At 34.3% G+C, this 25,946-nt stretch overlaps 2 protein-coding genes and 2 pseudogenes across 6 annotated transcripts; all 4 read left to right on the top strand.

Moving 5' to 3' along the window:
• Nucleotides 1-630: 630 nt before the first annotated feature.
• On the top strand, nucleotides 631-4,342 carry LOC120143852 (lipid phosphate phosphatase 2-like). 3 transcript variants are annotated; one of them, XM_039158077.1, is made up of 8 exons: nucleotides 631-734; nucleotides 2,129-2,349; nucleotides 2,476-2,563; nucleotides 2,656-2,765; nucleotides 2,869-2,962; nucleotides 3,502-3,690; nucleotides 3,871-3,930; nucleotides 4,103-4,342. In XM_039158077.1, the coding sequence occupies exons 2-8, from the start codon at nucleotides 2,134-2,136 to the stop codon at nucleotides 4,291-4,293; spliced, it is 948 nt and encodes a 315-aa protein (XP_039014008.1). In that variant the 5' UTR covers nucleotides 631-734; nucleotides 2,129-2,133; the 3' UTR covers nucleotides 4,294-4,342. The 3 variants fall into 3 exon arrangements, with proteins under 3 accessions (XP_039014008.1, XP_039014007.1, XP_039014006.1); XM_039158076.1 differs by lacking the exon at nucleotides 631-734 and adding an exon at nucleotides 751-861; XM_039158075.1 differs by lacking the exon at nucleotides 631-734 and adding an exon at nucleotides 1,074-1,408.
• Nucleotides 4,343-5,038: 696 nt separating this feature from the next.
• Nucleotides 5,039-7,015, top strand: LOC120143875 (annotated as a pseudogene).
• Nucleotides 7,016-12,948: 5,933 nt separating this feature from the next.
• Nucleotides 12,949-13,401, top strand: LOC120143873 (annotated as a pseudogene).
• Nucleotides 13,402-15,571: 2,170 nt separating this feature from the next.
• Nucleotides 15,572-25,366, top strand: LOC120143822. Of its 3 annotated transcripts, XM_039158052.1 has the most exons (7): nucleotides 15,572-15,691; nucleotides 15,969-16,047; nucleotides 22,753-22,814; nucleotides 22,923-23,065; nucleotides 23,624-23,834; nucleotides 24,602-24,774; nucleotides 25,256-25,366. In XM_039158052.1, the coding sequence occupies exons 1-6, from the start codon at nucleotides 15,677-15,679 to the stop codon at nucleotides 24,767-24,769; spliced, it is 678 nt and encodes a 225-aa protein (XP_039013983.1). In that variant the 5' UTR covers nucleotides 15,572-15,676; the 3' UTR covers nucleotides 24,770-24,774; nucleotides 25,256-25,366. The 3 variants fall into 3 exon arrangements, with proteins under 3 accessions (XP_039013983.1, XP_039013984.1, XP_039013982.1); XM_039158053.1 differs by lacking the exon at nucleotides 25,256-25,366 and having other exon boundaries at nucleotides 22,765-22,814; nucleotides 24,602-24,880; XM_039158051.1 differs by lacking the exon at nucleotides 25,256-25,366 and having other exon boundaries at nucleotides 24,602-24,880.
• Nucleotides 25,367-25,946: the final 580 nt, after the last annotated feature.

Here is a 25,946-nt window from a genome sequence, read left to right as displayed (position 1 = left end):
TATTCGTGTCCCTTGACTATAGCGTGGGTACGCCAACTCACCACATAGAGCTTTACCAAAAAACAACTTCACTACATAAATCAAAATAAAAAAAGAGTAAACAACAAATTCAGTATCTAAACTATTCATTTTGTTCCATTATGGTCAACTAACTATTTTTTATTTTAAAATCATACGTAATATTACATTTTTATTTCATTTTAGTCACTTATCGTTAAAAAATTAATGGTAATGATGATCTTTCACCATCATGTCATCATTGAAAAATTTTAAAAATTTCATATAATCAATTCTGTTAATTTTTTAAAGGCAGGTACTAAAATGGAACAAAAATATAACATTAAAAATGATTTTTAAAAATAGTTGAGTGACAAAAAAAAATAAAGATAAATAGTTGGGGCACTAAACGTCTAGTTTACCCAATATAAAAAAATAAAAAGCCCGTCCGTCCGTCCCCATCAGTTCCACCACATCGAGTTGGACGCGATTTTGAAATTTTCTTTTTCCTTCTTTCTAAAAAAAAGAAGAAGAAAATGATTTTTTCCAGCATGCCATAAATTTTCAACGCGATTTAAAATTTAAAGCTTCCTGAAAGCGGTGGAACGACGATATAAAGAGAGATGAATTAGAGAAGCTTTAACGCGCTTTTTAGTTTGCTGTCGACTGTAACTACGTTCGTTCGTCTCTTTGATCGGATCTTTATTCACTGAAGAACAGTTCAGATTTTCCTACGGGTTGGTTCATACTATCGCTTAGTTTCTGTTAGATCAACTAACCTTTTACTTTCCTTTTCTTTTTGAGCTTTTTTTTGCTTGTTTTTGTTTGCTGTGAAATCTAAGGCAAATAAACGGAAAGACGAAGGTAAAACTCGAAACGGAGTTTTGCTTGTTACTTCTCTGGATTGATGACAGTTTGGTGCGAGTATCTGTTTGTTTGTTTTCTTGATTCTTTGTTTTTGATTTTTTTTCCTTCCTAATTTTTTGGAGTTAGAAAAAGAAGAATATAGGACATAACTGCTTGCACAATATTTCTATTTATGTTTTTTTTTCTTTTTCCGCAGAATTTTTGTTTAATCCATGAGTTTTAAAGCAATGATTCTGTTGATGTTCGTTCTGGAATTGGATGGGCATGTTTTATTTAAATTTTTATGATCCCTTCTGAACAAGCTTCGTTTGGCTAATCGATTTGCATTTCTATTGATAAGGCAAGGTTTTAGATGAAGTCGATAGCTTTGATGTATATTTTCAACAGCTGAGAAAGGCATGCTTGTTGTTGTAGAGTCAACATTGCAATCGTTGGATAACGGTGTTGACTCCTTAGCTGTGCTTTGGATTTGTGAAGCTTCTTTCTTGAGAGGAACGCCGATTTGTAGAAATGTCTGAAGCGAAGTGCCCTTTGTTGAAGCAAAGTAACCAACATTGAATTGTGCTGAACAACCATCCATTGCTGTTTTCCTTTTCATTTCCTTGATCCACTTGTAGCGGAAACTACTTCTACAATTAGATAAACGTTGCCTTCGCATTTTTGGCTATGTTAGTATTTGTCTAACATGGGTGTCATCAATTATTCTTTTTTAAGTTTATCCCCATACCCATATCATATGAGTTGGACTTTGGATATGGGTGTTGGTACAATACTTAAAAAGACATGATGAGTTGGAGCAATCTAGTTCTTTTGTGTTTGTCTGCCAGATTTAGTTCTATTTGTACTGAAACAACAATGACTTTTGTGGAACATTTGATTTCTCTTTTCAACTGCAATTCAACAGTGGCTTGAGGTCCTTGGCCTGATATGGACAGGAGCAAAGCTGTAGTGATTTATTAGCTGTCTAGGTTGGGTCCCTGGCGATTAGTTTCATCCTGGAACTGAATTATGATTTTTAACTAGAAAATTCATCTTTCTGCGAAATTAGCATTTTATTTCATTGTTGTTGCTGGTTTGTGTTGTCCTATTAGCCTATTACTGTAACTGGTGTGTTCATGGCCATGATCCTTGTTTTCTTGTTTTATGTCTTTGTAATTTTAATCTTTACTGTATTCTTATATCATCCTTTTTCTTTTTCTTTTGTATCCTATAAATATCGTTTTTATTGTCATGTATTAACCTTTTCCGTATGTTTTAAAATCAGTGAGGATGCCAGAGATCCAGTTGGGTGCTCACACTGTTAAGTCCCATGGGGTGAAAGTTGCAAGGATTCACATGCATGACTGGCTCATTCTTTTGCTTCTCATTGTGATAGAGGTCATTTTAAATGTTATAGAACCATTTCATCGCTTTGTTGGAGAGGATATGATGACTGATCTGAGATACCCACTGAAAGACAATACTGTTCCCTTTTGGGCCGTTCCTGTATGTTCTAGCTTTGAGCCTTTGAGATATACCGTCATACTATAATTACTTTCTGGCAAAAGAGTTTGTTCAGATTCAGTCAATGACAATACTAAAGTATAATGCTTATGTTCTTCCTTACAACAGATGCTTGCAATACTGCTGCCATTTATTATCATTCTTGTATACTATTTCATCAGAAGGGATGTTTATGATCTACACCATGCAATACTGGGTAACATTACTTTTCCCTTGAGATTCTGAAAGTTCATATTTTGTCTGAATGTACTTGCATTTAATAACAATTGGTGTTTATTGTATATTCAGGCCTTCTTTTTTCTGTGCTTATCACTGGTGTTATAACTGATGCTATTAAAGATGCTGTTGGTCGACCTCGTCCAGACTTCTTCTGGCGTTGTTTTCCTGATGGAAAAGGGGTTAGCATCCTATTCTGTGATTTTTTTTAATTTAAGTTTGCATAATCAAGTCTCAATCAGTCCAATAGTTTGTCATTATGCAATTGTTGCATCAATGATGCAGGTGTTTGACCCTGTGACAAAGGATGTTATGTGTACTGGATTAAAGAGTGTCATCAAGGAAGGTCACAAAAGTTTCCCCAGTGGTCACACCTCGTGTAAGCAATCTAATTATTTCCAGCTTCATAGCATTTTCATCATGGTCACACTTCATATATGCACTAACTGGATTTCCCCTAAATATGTTTACCACAACAAATCTGTCTTCATCATTTCATTTTCATTTGGTGTGCTTACGCCATTTTCATTTTCCTCAATGGATTTAGTTTGATCTTCCCTTGTAGACCCACACATCCATTACCGTATCCTTATTAACATAGATACGAGCATTTAATCAGCATGGATATGCTAGATTTTTCGTAATTTTTCCATGTATTTGAATGATCCTTGGAGACCATATCTTTACATGTTTTGAAATGGACATAACATGAGGTTTTCAGTGCTATTACATGGCTTTTTTTGTTCTTTTTTTGTTTTAACCCCCTTTTTATTATTATTTCTATCTTTTACTTTATTCTTTGTACAACTATACATACAAGCCTGCTGGTTTAAATATGAACTCTGTCATAATTTTTTATGCTTGCATTTATTTTAACTAGAAAATGACTTTAGAGTAACTTTTTTCTTGAACATGCAGGGTCTTTTGCTGGTCTTGGTTTTCTTGCGTTATACTTGTCTGGAAAAATCCGGGTATTTGATCGCAGTGGCCATGTGGCAAAGCTATGCATCGTCTTCTTACCATTACTTGTTGCTGCTTTAGTGGGAATTTCTCGAGTTGATGACTATTGGCATCACTGGCAAGATGTTTTTGCTGGGGGGCTTCTAGGTTTGTCTCGTGGGCACTTCATTTTTCTTATTAATTTCTCTTCATATTCTGTCTTGTGAAAAGTACTTCTCCCTTTGTTTTGTTATCTTTCCTGTACTTCATTTTTCTTATTAATTTTCTCTTTTATGATCCTTACATCTTCTGGTCCGTTTCCTTTTGTTCTGTTACCTCTTTTTACAGGGATAACAGTTGCATCATTTTGTTACTTGCAATTCTTTCCAGCGCCATATGAAGTGGATGGTATGTTCCTTCCACATTCTCTATGTTCTTTTGGCTACATGTAACTATGTTACTTGGGTCTGGAATACGGTATCCGTTATTTCATATATATGTTTTTTCATGTATTCAGAAGGTCATTGGATGATATATATATTTGTCTTTGTTTTGGTCTTCGTCGTAATGGACACTGCAGGCTGGGGACCTCATGCGTATTTCCAGATGTTGGCTGAGTCTCAAAACGCAAATCCATCAAACGCCAATGTACAACAATCAGACCTGGAGGGCGGATATGTGGATTCACAGCATGAGAGGGAGTTATCAAGAGTCAATACTCACGACTCCAGCCCGATTCTTGAAGGAACGAACGGCATGATGAGATATTGAGCATGGAATGTTGTTAGACTCTACATAAAATCATCAGATGTACATAGCGTTTGTCATAAGTACGGTAATTTTGGTCTTGCACACAATTATATGTTGAAATATGGATTTGCTTCTCTCTGCATTCCTATTTGTTAATTCGTTTCCGATATTATGTTGGACCTTATAATTCCTGTCTTTTTGTTTATTTGTTAATTTATTTTCACGATTTCCTTGTACTTGAGAAATTTGCATGTTTTTGTTATAACCTTGTTTGCCATGGTTATGTTCAGTTTTTGTTTCCAAAATGTTCTATATTTATATGAATGCGAATGTCAGTTTACCATATAGATTTTGATGTTGGTACAAGCAAAAAATGTAGTTGAGCATCACAGGTTTAAGGTCCTATTATTTATATGACATCTAATGTCAATAATATGTCTACGTATTGTCCAAGTAGAAATTTTTAAATTTTGGGAACACTTTTAATTTGTTTAAAATATTGAGGTGAGTATTTTTGACTTTTGATTTATCCAAAAAAGAGTGTTAATAAAATTTTATTTTACTCCAAAAATAAATTTTAAATATTTCATGTGTATGTTAAAAAACACTTTAACACATTGATAACCACGAATACTGTAGTTTGAGAAATAATAGAGGATACTAAAAAAATTCAAGAAAATTATAGAATTTAAGTATGTTCAAACTTTAAAGTAACATATTTTGTTGTTCTTATCATTGTTAAAAGTTTCTTTGAAGAAAAGTTAATATGTTTGATCCTACTTTGGCCGAGGTTCACGCGTTCATCACTGGAATGACTTTAGCCATAGAACGAGGTTGGGTTAATGTTTATTTCAAATCTGATTGTGCTGTTGTGGTTAATAAGCTTTTTCGCGACAAGGAAGATATATCTACACCAGCGGTATATCTCCAGCAAGCCAAAGATTGTTTTAAATCTTTTCTTGATTTTCATTTTTTTTAGTTTAGCATTCTTGTAATGTGGTTGCTGATTGTTTAGCTAAATTAGCTCTTTGTTTTTTGTATTCGCTGTTCTTTTTTACTCAGTTTATCCCGAGATTATCTCTTCAAAGGTTTTGAACGATACGGTTTATTTAATTTAATCTAGCTTGAACACTCTTTTCCCCTCGTAAGACCAACACTATGGTGTTGGATAGGAGGAGTTTTTAACGAGGACCGTTTTCTTTTTTTTAAAAAATTACTTCTAGTGAATTTTAATATTTTTTTGAATATTTAATATTTTTTTAAAAATTATTAAATTCTTAATTTTTATTAAATAATTTCTTAATTTTAATAAAAATAATTAAATATTTAAACTTAATAAAAAAATTAGTTAAATTCTTATATTACATCATAACTCAATTTAGACTGTTATATCAAGGCAAGGATCATCACATCAATATAATTAATTTTTATTTTAGTACTATAATTGTTGATGAACTATGATAGTCTATGACAATTTTCGTCAATAAAATAATAGCATTTAAATTGATAACTAAGAATATATATCAAGATGAATGATTTAAAATGACTACCAATAATTTTTTTATTCATCAAATATAAATTAAATAATAAAAATTATTATTCTTTAATAATGTAATTATTATCATTTATTATAAATATTTGACACTTTTTTATACGTTGAAGTATAATTAATTATTTTTATGTGAAATAATGATCGTTAGATATAATACTTGATATATAATAATAAATAAAAAATATTATGTAAAGCGTTTTTCATTATTATTTGATTACGTCATAAAATAATGAATACAAAATTAATCTAATAAAATATATAAAACTAATTGAAAAAAATATTTATATTAATTAAACCACAAGTAGAATGACAAATAACTAAATTCTAAATCTTTAGTTAATAATTGTTCCTAACCCTTATTAAAATTATGGGTAAACTATACCTTTAGTATTTCAATTATCACTTTTATTTTGTTTTTCATTAAATTATTATATTTTTTTAAATTATATTTAATATTATATTTTAATTTTATTTTGGTCATTCATCGTTATGTAGACACCTATTTTTGTCCGAATTTTAAAAAAATTATTATTTATTATTATTTTTATTATTTATTATTATTAATAATAATAATTTTTAATCAATTTGCAGGTTTTTTTTAACCCCATTTCATTGACTTTTTCTCACCATTATCTCACTACCCCGTTCATAGCACCCCACCTCTCCATAATTCTTGGCCCCATGTTCACCACTTTCATCACTTTAAAAAAGCCTACTCCTAAATATAAAAAGGAGGGAATGGAATCAGTTCTGGGGGGAGCACGGGGGTAAAATCCCAATTGAACCATTGAAGTGGTTGAGCGAAATGTTGAGAAACTCAAGCTACTTTGCAGAAATTCTCTCGTTCAACATCCAACTCCAGTGCTGATTTATTTGGTAAAGTACCAACCACAACCGGACAGATGGGTGCTCTTCCAGGACATGTAGCAACAATTGCGGAACTGAAGCCTGGTGTGTTGTCGGTGCATAAAGGAAACGAAACTACAAAGTATTTCGTCAGCAGCGGTTTTGTTTTCATCCATGTCGACTCATTCGCAGATTTAATTGCTGTCGAGGCTACCCCACTCGATCAAACCGATGCTAATCTTGTTCAGAAAGGACTTTTGGAGTTCACCCAGTGATTTGGAGAAAGCTGAAGCACAGATCGGAATCGATGTTCATAGTGCACTCAACTCAGCTCTCACAGGCTAAAAGTGCCTGCTGCAATTATTTTCATTGGTTAGTGCTCTTCCTTTACATCTATCGCATGGATGCTGATGCTATTCTGAAGAGATATTGTTCTATTTATTTCTATGTTGAAAGCTGAACCAATATCTAAAGATTCTCATTGTAAAATCAATACGAACTTAAACATGATAATCAGAAATATGTTTCTTTGATTTATTTCTATTTCTATTTCTATTTATTTTTATTTTTTATTTCATTTTATTTTTCCTCTTCAATTTATTATCTTTTTTATGTTTTTATTTTTTTTATTTTTTTCCTTTGATTTATCTAGTATTTATTTATTTATTTTTTGCTAACATTTTTGATATTTTTATAGAAGAATTTCAACCAATCAAAGGTAAGTATAAAAATTGAATTTTTAAATTTTAATTTTAATTTTGATTTTTTTCGCAACAAAGGCAACCGATAAATTAATTGGTACCGAAAGGGCGGTTCAAGGGTGATAATCCTTCATTGACCATAACCGACTCCCGAGCTCGACACATCTTTGGGAAGACGCAGATTAGGTAAGAAATAAGGTATCCGATCAATCCATTTGTTTTAAAATAAATGAACGGTGGCGACTCCAATTCGTTTAATTCAAGTCGAAGCCCAATTCCTGGGCCCACTCGAAAGACGGTCGAGACAGTTTGACGACTTCTCTAGGGACAGGTAAGTGAGTCAGGTCGAAATTAATTTTCGGTTGTCTTTTTTAGCTAAAGTTATAAATTTAAATTTATTTATTCGATTCTAATTATTAACCTTTGATTATTTTTCAATTAAATAGTTGTACTGAGGTTTTTTAATGATTTCAGATTTTTCAAAATTGTCATCTCTCGCTCTATACCCGAGCTCCGAACCTTTTTAAGTGGGGGTGAAAGCGATGCATTCGTGTGAATTTATTCTCCGTATAGCATAAGGGAATGTTTCCTCTCGAGTTTAACTTAGTCCACATAAGCTTGTAATAGGCTTAGGACTAAGGGTCTGGCAAGCCCAAGTGGGCACCAGCAAGGAGAGCTCGGGTACCTTTTTAGAACCTAAACCGGGAGAGTACAAGGAATTAGAGCCCACCCTAAAACCTCATTCCAAACCCTAGGTTGCTTCGTTTCCTGCTTTATTTTCTGTTCAAAGCATGTGAACTAGACAAATATGCGGTTAGGATTTGTTTGAAATTAGCATGCGGGATAGAAATCATGTCCGATAGGAATTAAAGCATGTGGGGTAGATATCATGTGGGGTAGGATTTTTCATTTTTTATTGTTTTGATTTACCTCACTAACTCTTTTTATTTTGTGTTCTCTTTCATTTTGTTCTCATCATTCACATCATTTAAAAAGGTGTTGATCCACCAAAAACGTGTTTATTAAACATGAATAATCTGCATTAATGGACAAATGAGTTGTAATACAATAGATGAAAATGCAGAGGACAGTCTACAAGGCGACCATGTGTCACATTCAATCCAGAAGACGTGGTGCCCACAGTTGAAGAGTATATCACTCTGCTGCATTATAAAGGACTCGGAATGAATCGGGTCTACATCAAGCACAATGAAAGTCTATCTTTGAAGAACTGACTGGCAGAGGTTGCAGGGGCAAGATGAAGGTTACTGATCTTGGGAATCCCTTCAAAGACAACAATGGCAAAACGATAGCTAAAATTGGAGACCATTGCTGACGAATTCAAGAGACATACAAATGAACTTCATATAGTTCCTATCAATTGAGGACTCCAATGACGTATTCGTTGAGAATAGGTTCAACAAAAGATAAATGTCAGAGATGCAGTCATTCGAGACTTCTTGGGTCAGTACAAAAAGTAACTCAACATTTGCACTGTTCATCCAGAGAAGCCAGAGCGGTTCGAAAAGTTATTCAACCAGTGACAGACGAAGGCAGAAGACTAGTCAACATGTCAGAAGCTGTCAGGATATTTTTGTCTCTTAAAAGATAAAACACTTTTGTTCCCAATAAGGATTATTTCTAATAACAGACACATTTTTGGATCAATGCCTCGAACATTGCATGCATCATGCATTCCTGTATATTTCACATTATTTTTCTATTTTTTATTACATTCACATGTCTCATAAAAAATGAGAACATTTCGATCCTATGATATATAAGGAGCTTTACCAACAGTTGTTTGACGCACATGTGGTGTCACCATATCAAGAGAAATCCATGAAGCCTCCGTACCTCATGTAGTATAATGAGAACGCTCATTGCGAATATCATAGCGGTGTCCTAGAGTGACCTATCGAGAACTACTCCTTATTCAAGAGAATCGTACAGAAAATACATAACAAGAATTGGATCGACTTCAACAACTCGGGGGCATCCAAGTGAGGAAGACCATTTCATTATTTGAGGCATTCTGTTTGAGTTTGTTTTTTCATTTTTTCTCAAGTTTTTATAAGAACATTTGAATAAATTTATGTTACTTTAATGATGACGAGCAATGAATCACATTTGCAAACTTGCAATTCTTTGAATATCAACTGAATTAAGAAACTCTGTAAATGGTTCAAAGTTACAGATCTCTGACAAAGTAACATGATTTAAAACAAGGACTTTTTACCTTACCTAGAATATACACTCAAACACCGTACATTGCTCTTGCAAACCAATGTAACATTTTCCTTTCATAAGGTGCGGACAACATGTGTCATCATTTGCATATGACAATTACTATACTTTTTGTTCAATGATTATCATTATCTTTATAGATAGAATAGTCGAGTAAGTGAATCTAGTTTAGGTCAGTTGCTTGAAAATTGAACTCTAAAGATGAAATTTTTTACTTTCAACAACACCTAGACTATAACAGGTTCTTCTTGACAATCTTAAAAAATTAAATCTACAAAGCTGAGCTATTCCACTAAGGCAATTGGTTATATAGGAAACTTGAAAGCCCTGGCCTTATGAGTAGATTACGTTCAAACAATGGCATTGCTCAAACACTTGGCAATTCGGTGTTTGCTCCACTGTTATTATCCGGCCGAAGATTTTGTGATGAGATGAACCCTTCAGTTAAGTTGATAAAACTGATTATAATGATAAGTTGTCCCTCTAAAGAAATTGGTTAAACGCCACAACTTTATGGATTCAGCTAGCCAGATAACCACAAATTAAATCAAATTTATCTAAACAAGAAATTTTTGGTAATAATGAACTAAGGGAGTTAAGGAACACCTGTTATAGTCAATTTCACACGAGCACTCAGGAATTTCATTTTTAGACCGATATTTCTGCACTACCTTTGTTAGAGGAGCTTACAAAACTTGAACAAATGGAAGATTTCAGAGGACTGAAATAAAAAGTCTAGTAATTAATCATGCTAGTTGCGTTATTTTGTTCGCATCCAATTAAAATGCCAAGCCAAAGAAAAACATGTTGCAATAACAAAAAAATGACCATTTTATGACTGAAACCTTAGGTCAACCTGAAGTCAACTCATCCATTTGAACATTTGTCAAAGAGCTATAACTATGAAAGCATTAAAAAGAGCTATTGATTCCTTTGATATACTTTGAACTCATGTTTACAATTTGATTCAATTGCGAACAATGTTTTACAGAATTTTTATCCTTTTTCCCTCTTAAAACAAGAAAAATGAGATTTTCAAACAGAACAGTCTCAAATATGAAAGGTCTGTAAAGCCAAAGCTCGATAAGCAAATGGGGCACGATCGATTCCAAGGACCAGATTAGCAGACAAAACACGAGACTCCAATCCAAGAAAAAACAGAACTCATTCATGTTGCATGCATCTTAGACATACTTAAGAGCATCACATTTGTAATTTTTAGCACACATAATTTTTTACAGCTTTTAGAGTTAAATTTCAACTTCAAGATGAAAGATACTCGATTCAAAAGCGTATTCAGAAATTGATGGAGGTTGCTCAACTTCACAGCGAAGGGGCGACTGTCAACAAACAACTTTTCAGTTTTATTCAGAGTTAATTTCGACTTCACAACGAATGATATTAGACTCGAGACAACACAAGCTTAACTTCACAGCGAAGGGGCGACTGACTGTCAACAAACAACTTTTCAGTTTCATTCAGAGTCAATTTCAACTTCACAGCGAATGATATTAGACTCGAAACGGCACAATTTGCTCGAGAGTAGATTTCAACTTCACGACGAAGGATATCTAGCTCGAAGCCCAACTTCACAATAAAGGGGTCATCCACGGTTTCAACTTGACGACGAAGGGAATCATGTCCACCCATACATCTACGATTTCAACTCCACGACGGAGGATATCGTGCCATTTGAGGCTTAACTTCACGACGAAGGGGCTTCCTAGTTTCAGAACCAATTTCAACTTCACGGCGGAGGATATTGGACTCGAAACAATACAACTTACTTGGATTTCAACTTCACGACGAAGGATATCCAATTCCAGGCTCAACTTCACGACAAAGGGGACACCCACAGTTTCAACTTCACGACGAAGGGAATCATGCACACAAGCATCATACATCTCTAGATTGGATTTCAACTTCATGAAGAAGGATATCTAACTCCAAGAAGGAGTGTCTGTCAGCAAACTTTCCAGTTTCAGAGTCAATTTCAACTTCACAACGAAGGATATTGGCATCGGAACAGCACAACTTACATTAGATTTCAACTTTACGACGAATGATATCCAATTCAAGGCTCAACTTCACAACGAATGGGCCATCCACGGTTTCAACTTCACGACGAAGGGAATCGTGCTCACCAGCAGCATTCATCTTTAGATTGGATTTCAACTTCACGACGAAGGATATCCAATTCAAGGCTCAACTTCACAACGAAGGGTCCATCCGCGGTTTCAACTTCACGACGAATGGAATTGTACCCACCAGCAACATTCATCTTCAGGAACAAGAAAATTATCGATCACCTTTGAGATTGTTTCTCTCGAAACAAGAGGTCATCTCGCTTGAGACTAATTCCCTTCAAGCAAATTTTGTCTCTCTTGAGACAGTTTCCCTTGAAACAAATTTTGTCTCTCTTAAGATAGTTTTCCTTGAAACAAAATCTTTGAATATGTTGTACATTAAAAAAATTTCGTCTCCCTTGAGACAGCTTCTTTTGGAACTAAGTTTTGTCTCTCTTGAGACAATTTCTCTTGAAACAAATTTTGTCTTTGTCTCTCTTGAGACAGTTTCTCTTGAAACAAGTTGTCTCTCTTAAGAGAGGTTCTCTTGAAACAAATTTTGTCTCTCTTAAGACAGTTTCCCTTGAAACAAATTTTGCCTCTCTTAAGACAGTTTATCTTGAAACACCAATCTTTGAATATATTTATCTTGAAACAAAATTTTGCCTCCCTGGAGACAGTTTCTCTTGAAACACAAAAAAACCCTTTGAAATCGTTTCTCTTAAAACACAAAGACCTTAGAGTTCGATTCCATTCAGCTCAAAGGCGCATCATTTACAACATAGCTCAAGGCGAGAAGGACTATATGTCAACAAAAACTGAAGAGTTCGATTTCATTCAGGTCGATGACATTGAGGAACTACTTTTTGGAAGAATTTTCAAGCCAAAATATTTAAACCGAGAAGAATACAAAGGCCCAATTTCAGGAAGCCCAATCACATTTTAAAGGACCGGACAAAAACTGATTGTGTGTTTTTTTGTCTTTGCCCTATTCTTATTAACATAAAAATATGCAAAGAGGGGCAATTGTAGACACCCGTTTTTATCCGGGTTTTAAAAAAATTATTATTTATTATTTATTTTTATTATTATTTATTATTATTAATAATAATAATTTTTAATAATTTTGCAGGTTTTTTAACCCCCATTTCATTGACTTTTTCTCACCATTATCTCACTACCCCACCATTATCTCAACCCCGTTCCCATGTTCACCACTTTCATCACTTTAAAAAAGCCTACTCCTAAATATAAAAAGGAGGGAATGAAATCAGTTCTGGGGGAGCACGGGGGTTAAAAACCCAACTGAACCATTGAAGTGGTTGAGCGAAATGTTGAGAAACTCAAGCTACTTTGCAGAAATTCTCTCGTTCAACATCCATCTCCAGTGCTGATTTATTTGGTAAAGTACCAGCCACAACCGGACAGATGGGTGCTCTTCCAGGACATGTAGCAACAATTGCAGAACTGAAGCCTGGTGTGCTGTCGGTGCATAAAGGAAACGAAACTACAAAGTATTTCGTCAGCAGTAGTTTTGTTTTCATCCATCTCGACTCATTCACAGATTTAATTGCTGTCGAGGCTGCCCCACTCGATCAAATCGATGCTAATCTTGTTCAGAAAGGACTTTTGGAGTTCACCCAGTGATTTGGAGAAAGCTGAAGCTGAGATCGGAACCGATGTTCATAGTGCACTCAACTCAGCTCTCACGGGCTAAAAGTGCCTGTTGCAATTATTTTCATTGGTTAGTGCTCTTCCTTTACATCTATCGCATGGATGCTGATGCTATTATGAAGAGATATCGTTCTATTTATTTCTATGTTGAAAGCTGAACCAATATCTAAAGAGATTATCGTTGTAAAATCTAATGTTTTTAAAATCGGACCGGACATTGAATCGATTAAAGTATTAGTTCACTGATTCAATCGAATTTAACCGCGGTTGAACCGAATTTTATATAAAATAATATTTTTTTTAATTTTACATAATATTCAAAACAATATTAATATATATGTAATACTTTTTTTTAAGTTTACAATATTAAAAAGTATAAAAATATCACAAGTCATAATATGTATAAATGAAAAACCATAAAATCAAGTTAAATAAAATGATTCAAATCAACTACAACATAATATTTAAGGTAAAACATATTAAATAATAAATATAATTATATAACTATAATAAATAAATAAAAATTAGGGTTTAAAAAAATCATAACAAATGATGTCATTTAATTTAATTGTTTTAAAAAAAATAATCTCACATGGCTAAGAAACATAGAAGAGTATCCCAAAAGTTTAAAGAGTAAAAATATGAGAACAAAACAATCTCACATGGTTAAGAAACATAGAAGAACATCCAACTTACTTCTATAAATAATAGTAGTAATTTGACATTCAAAATCATTGAGCCTTTTGGTGAGCATAAAACGAACTATTCTTTCGCTTCAATTGAGCTCAAATTTTAGGCTTCAATCGAACTTCTAAATTTTTTTTTGAGTTTGAGCCTTTTCGATTTCAAGTTTTAATATTATATTTCGAGTTGATAATTTTTAGCTCGTGAGTTTTTGAGTCGAGTCGAGTTTACTTTTAAAGTTTTCAAGTTCGAGTCGAGCTCAGCAATACTCGAATTTTTTTTAAAGAAAAAAAGTGAACCGACGGTTCAAACCGGTTTTGCCGGTTTTCAGCCGGTTCACCCCGATTTTCTCGGTTTTCAGCCGATTCTTCCGGTTCTTTACCGGTTCTGTGCTAATCCGGTTTTGGAAGTTAACCGGACCGGACAGGCCATCGGTTCACGGTTCAACCGGTCGAACCGGCCGATCCGGCCGATCCGGTCCGGTTTTAATAACATTGGTAAAATCAATACGAACTTAAACATGATTATCAGAAATATGTTTCTTTGATTTATTTCTATTTATTTCTATTTTTTATTTCATTTTATTTTTTCCCCTTCGATTTATTATCTTTTTTATGTTTTTATTTTTTTCTTTTTATTTATCTAGTATTTATTTATTTATTTTTTGCTAACATTTTCGGTATTTTTTTAAAAGAATTTCAATTAATCAAAGGTAAGTATAAAAATCGAATTTTTAAATTTTAATTTTAATTTTGATTTTTTCGCAATAAAGGCAACCGATAAATTAATTGGTATCGAAAGGACGGTTCAAGGATGCTAATCCTTCCTTGATCGTAACCGACTCCCGAGCTCGACACATATTTGGAAAGACGCAGATCAGGTAAGAAATAGGGTATCCGATCAACCCATTTGTTTTAAAATAAATGATTGGTGGCGACTCCAATTCGTTTAATTCAAGTCAAAGCTCAATTTCCGGGCCCACCTGAAAGACGGTCGCGACACGTTAAAAGTAACAAAACTACAAAAGTGAAGTAATTTTTTTATTGATACTTTATAAAAATGATAATTGGGATACTAAACTTGTAATTTATCCAATAATTATATATAGAGAGTAAATTATATCAATCATCACTGAACTTTATTCTTTTTCATATTTCACTCATTGTATTTTAAATTCATTCAATTTTCTCACTAAACTTAATACATTTAGTTTTTTGGTCACTCCACTGTTTTCTCACTAACGACGTTATAAATTGATTGTTATATAGATACAAAACGATATTGTTTTGGTGAAAATTTTATATTTCTAAACGGTATTTTTTTAGAGCCATTAACTATTTAACGGTAGAGTGACAAAATAATTAATTATATTAAGTTGAGTGAGTAAACGGGACGGATTTATAGTATAATGAGTGAAATAAGAGAAATATTAAACTTTAGTGATGATTAGTGTAATTTATCCATATATATATATATATATTTAAAAATAGTGTTTTTTTTATAAATAATTCTAGATTGAAAAAGTTTGAAATTCCCAAACTTCTCTTATCTCTGTTAGCCGAACAAGCCTTCTTTCTCTTTTTTCTATCTCGAGTGCCTGATCCACTCTCTTGCATTCAAGTTTCCGACAGACCATGAAGGTGAACGAGGTAATTTTTGAAACACGAAATTTAACTTGAAGATTTCTACTCCCTGCCTTTGCTTTTGCATCTTCATCACTCCGTTATATTTCGTTTCGACTGCTTGTTACACTTCCTCTTCTCGAACTTTCTCTCTCTCGTACTCTATTGAGAATGAGAATCTTGTTAAAAGGCGCCGCTGTTGATATGAAATTTCTTCACCCCCGCTATTGTGGTATTTGAAACCCTGGTTTCGTTTTTCTTAACTTCTGTTTGTTTTCACGGAAAATACGATTTGTTTTTGCAGGCCGATTCAACTACGGATGACCTTGAGCCTCTATTCGATTACCGCCGTGTTCAACCCCTAAATATCGTTTGCATCGACGGTAAAAAGAACATTTTAAAAATTTCTTTCGTGGAGTTGTGTTCTTTTGTATGTCTTTTTTATGTTTCAATTGTGTTGACATTTATACAAATTAAATTATTAACTTCCTTGAGAGATTAAATACTTGTATCTAAATTATGGTAGTTGTATTACTCGTGTTTAAACATTATTTGTTGTGTTTCTTATACTGTTTTCATGGTTTGTTAACTCGTGATTTCATGTTTTCATACGGTGTTCATGAATCTCAACAAATGTATTGTATTATATTATATTATATTGTATTGTATTGTATTGTATTGTATTGTATTGTATTGTATTGTATTGTTTATTATGCTATGTTTGTATTTAATAAACATGCCGTGTCTTGTTTGGTAAACAATTTGTTTTCATGTGGTGTTTGTAAATTTCAATAGTAGCATAGAAATTGTGTTTATTGTACTGTTTATATGCTTAATAAACACGGGTCGTGTCTTGTTTTCATATGGTGTTCATAAATTTTAAAAATGGCATATAGAATTTACACTTAGGATTTGAAATTTGACTCATTTGTTATTAGAACATACTTTGTCGTGTTTATGAATTGCCCGTCCAGCTCAGTTGGTAGAGCACAAGGCTCTTAACCTTGTGGTCGTGGGATCGAGTCTCACGGTGGGCAATTCATAATTCTGACTGCCGGAGGTCTCCCACGGAAGCTGCTCTCAACTTGGCATTGGGGGCAGCTTACTATCTTACCTCCTCCTTATCCCATTACACATGGGAATATGGCCAACTATTTTTTTTGTCATGTTTATAATGCCTGCTTCTTTGTGTTTAATAAACCTGCGTTTTGACTTGTTTTCACATGTTCATGAATTTCGACAATAGCATATAAAACTGTTGTAGTTGGAGAAGAAAGGGAAGATCGAGGAAGTGAGCGAGATTCGAATGAGTATGAATTGGGGATGGAGGAGGAACGAGGGTTAGGGATTCTGGGAAGTAAATTGGGAATTGAATTGAAAGAGAGAAATGAAGCACGAGGGGAAAAAGAATTAAAATTACCTGATGGGTTGAAGCAGGCTAAAGTCAGCCAGAACAAGGAGGATAAGCTCAACCGGATGGCCCAGTACCTGTGATAACAAAGAATCAGTTTGTTAGGCAATCTGTTAGTGAAGAATGCCAGCTGACATTTGTTAGATTCCTGTAACAGCCTGTATGAAAATAAAACTGCTGTGTAAACAATATTTTCCTTATGAAATGAATGATGCATTTTTCTTCTCTATCAACTCTCTCTTTCGTCTAAATTCTTCTCCTAAACCTTTTCTTTTCTTTCAATCTATAACAATTGGTAATCAGAGCTACGATTCTGGCAAGAGAAATTTTTTTAAGGGCATGCCAAAGAAGAATCAATCTATGGCGGAAACTGATTTAGCTGGGATTCAGAAACAGATTGAGGATCTAGCTGCGTTGGTGAAACAAGGCCAAAATGAGACAAATCTACCTAAATGGTGGGAGACTCAGGAAAATAGGATTACTGCACTGGAGGCAAGGATGAACTCGAATCATGGCTATGTGGAGGATATTTTGAAGATCTTAACGGGCAGAAATGGTGAACAAGAGCAATCTGTAGGTGATCAAGTATACACTCCTAATAGCTCTAAAAATGGGGAGAAAAATCCTGTTTTGGTGACGGTAGTAAAGGATAAATCACGATTCAACTATAAAACTGATGAACCTGGAATTTTGAAGGATAAGCCTGATGCTTGTTTAGCCCTTAAGAATAGTTGTAGGTCTGAGAATCAAATGGGGGAAAACAGTAACACTAGACCTGTTATGTGGGGATTGGAAGCTGAAAAAAGGGGTACAGGGGGCTCATTTAACAGTTCAGGAAGTATGTGGCACAGACCAAAAATAGAACTTCCTTTCTTTGAGGGAGTTAATCCTAGAGGGTGGATCCAGAAATGTTTGAAGTATTTTTCTATTTGCAGTGTGCCTATGAAACAGAGAGTGGAGGTAGCCACTATGTATTTAACTGGAAAAGCAGAAATATGGTTTGATGGGTATATAATGCAGAAACACCATGTCAATTGGCATGAATTTGAAGCTGATATCTGTCACAGATTTAGTGATAGATCATTTTCTGATATTGTAGAGGAGTTTACTAAGTTGATACAGAAGGGGTCTATAGAGGATTATCAGGAGAAGTTTGAAGAGCTACAACCTTATATGCTTTTACAGAATCCTACTTTGACTGAAGAATCTTTTGTGCCACTTTTTATTAGTGGACTCCGAGATGATATTAAGCATAAGGTTAAGGCCTTAGACCCTAAGAGCTTGTGTGAAGCATGTAAACAAGCCAAGCTATATGAACTGTCAGTATAATTTGAAAGTAGAAGATTCAGGCCTTCTTTTAAGGTCCCACCCTACCCAAACCCCATACCTACATCCAAGACAAATGCCTTACCAGTAGCCACAAAACCTACTTCTATGTCAAATCCAAAACAAAATCTGATGGATTATAGAAGGCAAAACAGTCTCTGTTTTAAATGTGGTGAAAAATACATTCCAGGTCATCAGTGTAAAACCAGGCAGTTAAATATGAATACTGAGGAAATTGATACTTCTCTAGTAGAAGTATGTCCTACTGAGGCAGAGCAGTTTCAACAACAAGAAGGGGAGAATTTGGAAATCTCTATGAATGCTATTACTGGCTGCATTGGCCATAATACATTAAGAATCCAGGGCACTATTCAAGGAAAATCATTGAGTATCTTAATTGACAGTGGCAATACACACAGTTTCTTGACTCCTAAATGGGCTGATGCTGGCATACAGGTTAATAATGCTTATCCTTTGGCCATTACTGTGGCTAATGGCCAACAATTGTTCAGTTCTGCTAGATGTAACAAGGTCCAACGGGAAATGCAGGGCCATATTTTTTTACATGATTTTAGGTTGCTTAAATTGGGAGGAAGTGACATGGTCTTGGGAGTTGATTGGATGAAATTATTCAGTCCAATTTTGATGGATTTCAATAATATGACCTTAAGTTTTGATCATGGAGGAGAACAAATTTGTATTCAAGGTCAACAGCCTTAAACTGAATTACATCAAATATCAGGAGCTACATTACTTAAAATGACTGCAAGGGATTCTGATGTTATGGGCCATATTGTCCTATTAACTATGGCAGGAAACTCTTCCTCTGTTCCTAGTGAATTGCAACCTATCTTGGATAAATACAGCAAGGTTTTTGCTGAACCTAAAGGACTACCTCCTCAGAGGACACATGACCATACAATTCCACTGGAATCTACTGCCACACCAGTTAATCTAAGGCCTTATAGATTTCCTCACAATCAGAAGACTGAAGTTGAAAAGCAAATAGCTAATATGCTTTCTTCTTCTATTATTCAACCTAGCAGGAGTCCTTTTGCCTCTCCTTGCCTTCTTATTAAAAAGAAGGATGATACTTGGAGGTTTTTTGTGGACTATAGAAAACTGAACAGTTTGACAATCAAAGATAAATTTCCTATTCCTATAGTGGAAGACTTGTTGGATGAGTTACATGGGGCAGTTTATTTTTCAAAGATTGATTTGAGGTCAGGATATTGGCAGATCAGAATTCAACCAGATGATATCTATAAGACAGCCTTTAGAACTCATCAGGGGCATTATGAGTTTAAGGTAATGCCTTTTGGCCTTACTAATGCACCTGCTACATTTCAAGCTCTCATGAATGAATTATTCAGTTCTTTTCTTAGAAAATTCGTTTTAGTTTTCTTTGATGATATTCTGGTGTACAGTGGCAGTATGAAACAACATGTTGAACATTTACAGCTTGTTTTGGAAGTTTTGGCAGTGAATCAGTTATTTGCAAAAATGTCCAAGTGTTTTTTTGGACAGACTAAGGTGGAATATCTGGGTCATATTATTTCTGCTGCAGGAGTGTCTACAGACCCTAGTAAGGTGGAAGCTATGCATACTTGGCCCAAGCCTAAATCCCTTAAAGCTCTTAGAGGATTTTTGGGGTTGACAGGTTATTATAGAAGATTTATAAGAAATTATGGCATTATTAGCAGACCATTGACACAGATGTTAAAGAAGGATGGGTTCAATGGACTTCTGCTGCTTGTTCTGCTTTTGAAGAACTTAAAAGGGCTATGAGTTCTGCTCCAGTATTAGCTCTACCAGATTTTTCTAAGCCCTTTTATCTAGAAACAGATGCTAGTTCTGGAGGTGTGGGGGTTGTTCTGTCACAAGAAGGTAGGCCTATTGCTTATTTGAGTAAAGCTTTAAGTCCTAGACATTCAGCTTTATCTATCTATGAAAGAGAATATCTAGCTATTCTCTTGGCTGTTTCTAAATGGAGACACTACTTGGAAAGTAAACCTTTTGTGATTAAGACTGACCATGAGCTTTTAAAGTTTCTTCTAGAATAGAAACTGACTACCAGTATTCAGAAAAAAGGGTTGACAAAGCTGTTGGGATTAGACTATACTATTCATTATAGAAAAGGAAAATTGAATGTAGCTGCTGATGCTTTATCTAGGAGATGGGAGGAGCAAGCTCAGTATTTGGCTATGGGAGTGACAGTTTTGGTGCCTACTTGGATTTAAGATATTGAAGAAAGCTACCAAGGTGATTCTTTAGCTCAGAATTGGATTTCAATTCTGACTATTACTCCTTCTGCTGACAGTAAGTGGAAATATTCTAAGGTTGTTCTTCGATATGATGGGAGAGTTTATGTTAGAGCTAATGGGAGCCTTAGAGTGAAGATTATACAATCTCTACATGATTCTGCTCAGGGGGGACATTCTGGGGCACAAGCTACATATTACAGAATCAGGGCAAATTTTTATTGGCCAAACCTAAAATCTATGGTTGCTACTTATGTGAGATGTTGTGAAGTTTGCCAGCAAACTAAGGTTGAACATGTAGCAAAACCTGGTTTGCTACAGCCCCTGCCTGTTCCTAATTAAGCTTGGCAGATTATAACTATGGATTTCATTGAAGGGTTGCCTACTTCTTTTAAGAAAAACTGTATTTTGGTTATTGTGGATAAGTTTACAAAATACAGTCATTTTCTGCCCTTATCACATCCTTATTCTGCAGTAGAGGTAGCTAAACTCTACTTAGACAATGTCTATAAATTACATGGTCAACCTCAAATGGCCATCTCTGATAGAGACAAGACCTTTACTAGTTTGTTTTGGAAGGAATTGATGAAGCAATTGGGTACTAAGACCCTTTTCAGCACTGCTTATCATCCTGAAACAGATGGACAAACAGAAAGGGTGAATCAATGCTTGGAACAATATTTAAGGGGTATTTGTTTATATCAACCTAGACAGTGGGCTAAATGGTTACCCCAGGCAGAGTGGTGGTCAACACCACTTACCATACTGCTTTAAAACTGACTCCATTTCAGGCTTTATATGGGTACAAACCACCTATTATGGTTTGGCCTACAGATACTACTCTATAGTCAGTCAGTGAAATCATGCATAGTAGAGAACATATGAGGCAATTGGTTAAAAATCAATTGGAATTAGCTAGCAACAGAATGAAGCAGCAAGCAGATAAAAGTAGATCAGAAAGAAATTTTTCTGTTGGAGATTTGGTTTACCTCAAATTGCAGCCATATAGGCAGTCTTCAATTGCCCTACGAAAAAATTTGAAATTAGCAGCTAAATATTATGGCCCCTACAAGGTATTGAAAAAGATAGGGGAAGTTGCTTATAAATTAGGCTTACCAGCCTCATCAAGACTCCACCCAGTATTTCATGTCAGTCTCTTGAAGAAATTCATCGGAGACTCCTCGCGTGCTGCAACAGATCCTCCTGCCATAGAAGATGATGGTCAGTTCCGAATCAAACCCTTAAAAGTTGTTGGGAGACGAATCGTAAACAGAAATGGAAAACCAATCACTCAACTTTTGGTTCGATGGCAAAATCTGGATGAAGCAAATGATACTTGGGAAGATTATTCGGTCTTACGAGGGCAGTTTCCTACGTTTGATCCTTGGGGACAAGGCTCGTCTCGTGGGGTGGGTATTGTTGTAGTTGGAGAAGAAAGGGAAGATCGAGGAAGTGAGCGGGATTCGAATGAGCATGAATTGGGGATGGAGGAGGAATGAGGGTTAGGGATTCTGGGAAGTAAATTGGGAATTGAATTGAAAGAGAGAAATGAAGCAAGAGGGGAAAAAGAATTAAAATTACCTGATGGGTTGAAGCAGGCTAAAGTCAGCCAGAACAAGGAGGATAAGCCCAACCGGATGGCCCAGTACCTGTGATAACAAAGAATCAGTTTGTTAGGCAATCTGTTATTGAAGAATGGCAGCTGGCATTTGTTAGATTCCTGTAACAGCCTGTATGAAAATAAAACTGCTGTGTAAACAATATTTTCCTTATGAAATGAATGATGCATTTTTCTTCTCTATCAACTCTCTCTTTCGTCTAAATTCTTCTCCTAAACCTTTTCTTTTCTTTCAATCTATAACAAAAACTTTCATTTAGGTTTCAAAATTGAGCTCAATCATAATTAAAAAAGTTCTATTCTGTTTATTATACTGTTTCCATGATTAATATACGTATGTTATGCCTTGTTTTCATATGGTGTTCTTGAATTTCAATAATAGCATACAGTTCGCATTTAGGTTGTGTAACCTATCTCTATCATAATTTTTGTACTCAAATTGTTATAGTAATCATTACGAGTTCCATTGTAGATGACTGTGCAGATACTTCACCAATTCCGTCTCCAAAACGGAGGAAATGCCCTAAACCCGGTGTAAGATTTCTGCTCTATTTGCTTATATTACATATGAAAGTAAATTTGCATAATAATTTTTTTCTTTTATTAATTATTTTTATTATTATGGAATTGGAAATGGATTAGGTTGCAGAAGTAGATTCGGATAAAGATGTTGAACTGATAAAGGTTGTGAATGTTGAAGAGGAGGATTGGTTGGCTCCCCCTCCAATGGTTTCAAGTAATGCTCATAGCAAGATTGGTGAGGATTCAACCATAAAAGAGTTAAGGTATTGTACTTGGCAGTTTGAGTCTCTTTTTAAGCTTGAATCTACTTCCAACTTCACAGACATGTAATTTTGTCATACCTGTTTCTGGTGTTTCAATTGTGTTTAAAATTTCTGATTATTAGACATGGACTGGTAATTTATGATTCAGGAGATGATGTTTTCTGCATAGAATTGTTGCTATTGCTTGTTAACCATAATTGTAATATTTGCATTGCTTCAACTCCTCATTTTTCTTGAAATTCCCGTGTCCAATACATACCAAGATATGGATACATGGATATGACATTCCAAGAATCCTCAAAATAATGGAAAATCTTAAAAGAAACTGAACATACCCGTTTGTTTAATACACGAGTCCGAGTAACATAGTGTAAAAAATGTTAGTTTCCAGTCACATGATTTAAGAGCTATGAGATAATAAAAAATCAAAGGATCTTGGAACTTTGTGGGATCTGAAACAAACAATATGTTTCCTATTTTCTGGCTTAATGCTTTAATGTAATCTCTTTTTCCTATGGAACCTGTTTTACTCATTTTAATGTGAAATGATTCATGCAGGAGAAGGAAGCAGGAATTGCTTTCACTAGCACAATCTGCAAAAACCATGTTGCTAGAAGCAGAGGAATCTACAAAACGAGAACCGAGTGATTCGTTGAAACCTTCTTCAGATGCTGTAGCTGAGCAACCAACAATTCCTGCCTCTGAAAGGGCCAAAATAGTTATTTCGATCCAGAACAAGGATGAAGTGAAGCAATTTCGTGTATACACGGTATAGCTTTCTGCTGCACTTAGATCTTTTATGTCGGTAATTGCATACAGTCTGGGCTATGGAATAGGTGAATGAAAAAGTTTAGTACTCTGCTTTGCAGCTGCCTGATTCCAGATGTGGGAATAGAAATAAGTCTAGCTAAGTCCCTAGTTACAAGCAGTGGAGGAAATAAAATAATTGCATGTTGCATTCATATGATGAAAGACTGACTCAACCTTCCAAGTTAAAATTTTGCCTTGCAATGAAATCTGCTCTAGTTTCATATCCTCTTTATGCTGGGGAAAATAAAGATGCAAACCAGTGCTAGATTTACAAAATAAACAAATCTTGTATGTATTATGGACATCTGAAAAGGCAAATATCTGTTGTGTTTATGAAAATGTAGTTAGAAAAGCAATTTAATTCAGTATCTTGTCATTCATACATGGCTCATGTTCATATTTGCCTTATTTTCAAGGTTTACTCTATGCACTTCTCATTTCTTGATTGTGGAATCTTTCAAATGAGTCATTTCTACCTTTACTAACATAGAATAGAATCTCATGATTATTCTGTGATTGAACTGGCTTCTTAGGGTAACTCCATTTTCTGGAATTTTTTTGCTGGATTTTCATGTTTGATTTAATGGCTTAGGTTTTTTGTTTTGTATTTTTCATGTATTTCCCCCGTTTGAATGCTATTATCTTTCATGTGATGTACAGGATGTGCTGTATTGTAAATTTGTTTTACAATATAAGTTGAAGATATTTTTTTCTTCATTTTAATAGGATGATAAGTTTGAGAAGCTCTTCAGGTTGTATGCCAATAAAGCTAAGCTTGACCTGCAAAGCCTAGCGTTCTCTTTTGATGGTGATAAAATTAATGTGGATGCAACTCCTGCAAGTCTAGAAATGGAAGATGATGACATAATCGAGGTGCATGTGAAGAAGTGCTGATCGAGGTATGTTTCTTCTATAGTATTATATGAAAGCATTTAGACCAAAAAGAAGTTGAAATTCTGAATTGAGTAATACTGTGGTGAGCAAAATGGCATGTTACAAAATTAAACCTGTGCAGAGATTTTGTATGAATTGATGTATTCCGTCTTAAGATCCGAAAGGTTTCCAGATACTGAATAAAAATTTGAAGATGTCCACTCTTTCAATGATCATCTTTGTAGGGTCTTTTACCGAAGTTTATGTTTCACATTTCACAATTGTAGTGGGATGATGTTTTGAAAATGATCATAAATAGTCTTTTTATCAAAGCTTTCCCACAGCCTTGACGTGATGAAATGATTGATAGACTCACAAATGTAACTGATGACTGCTTCGATAAATTACTTGTGAAGGCATGAATAGCTAAAGATGATACTCCGACTCTTTATTTTAATTTTCAGGTCTTCATATTCGATATTTGTGACCGTTTATTTTATTTTTCAGGTGTTCATATTCGAATTGGATATAAGATGGTACTTCTAAGGATTATTGATGTACATTAGGCATGAATTTGACTAGCATAGCTTAAATGACTTATTGGATATGTGTACGACTACTATAATGAATTTGTTTTTGTGAAGCTTTGCCCGATTAAATACAAATTAAGGGTGTGTTTGGACGAGTGACATAGAAAAGGGAGATTTATTTTAGTTTAAAATTTTAAAATTCTAAAATCGAGTTAACTTCTTTAAGGAAAATTATTGGATGATTTTTACAAATAAAATGGATTACAAAAGGAAAGAATTAATTTAAATCTTTATTCAAATTATATTAAAACGGGAAGTTCTTCAAAGTTTTCTAATTTTTTTATTATGCTTTTATTATAAAAAAAAACTTAATAAATAATAATGGCATTTTTTACGAATTTAATGATTGCATATATATGATATATTTTACTACATATATATTATTTTTCCTCTCGTAATTACTTTTTATCTCTCCTTTTCTTAAAAAAAACAAAGTTTCATTATAGAAAGATCAACATTCTTTTGGAATATTTACAATTTCAAATTATAATTGGGTTTGACATGATTTCCATGGATATGTATTTTAGGGCTGATTCCATTAATGTATGAGACTAGGAGGTCATGTGGTTTTCTTTTACAATATCTCTTTTGTATAAACCTTGGAATTA

The sequence above is a fragment of the Hibiscus syriacus genome, unplaced genomic scaffold, assembly GCF_006381635.1.
Source record: "Hibiscus syriacus cultivar Baekdansim isolate YM2019G1 unplaced genomic scaffold, ASM638163v2 tig00110864_pilon, whole genome shotgun sequence".
In the NCBI taxonomy this organism is placed as follows: domain Eukaryota; kingdom Viridiplantae; phylum Streptophyta; class Magnoliopsida; order Malvales; family Malvaceae; genus Hibiscus; species Hibiscus syriacus.
The sequence above is the reverse complement of the archived record's forward strand: the minus strand, read 5'-3'. Positions and strand labels throughout refer to the sequence as shown.

Bases quoted from the DNA above. Each gene is read 5' to 3' on its own strand.
- LOC120143852 (XM_039158075.1), top strand. From the start codon at position 1,375: ATGTCTGAAGCGAAGTGCCCTTTGTTGAAGCAAA. The intron at 2,564-2,655 runs GTAACATTACTT...TTGTATATTCAG, and splicing joins TCTACACCATGCAATACTGG to GCCTTCTTTTTTCTGTGCTT. The intron at 2,963-3,501 runs GTAAGCAATCTA...TTGAACATGCAG, and splicing joins CCCCAGTGGTCACACCTCGT to GGTCTTTTGCTGGTCTTGGT.
- LOC120143822 (XM_039158052.1), top strand. The intron at 16,048-22,752 runs GTAAAAAGAACA...GTTCCATTGTAG, and splicing joins AAATATCGTTTGCATCGACG to ATGACTGTGCAGATACTTCA. The intron at 23,066-23,623 runs GTATTGTACTTG...TGATTCATGCAG, and splicing joins TCAACCATAAAAGAGTTAAG to GAGAAGGAAGCAGGAATTGC.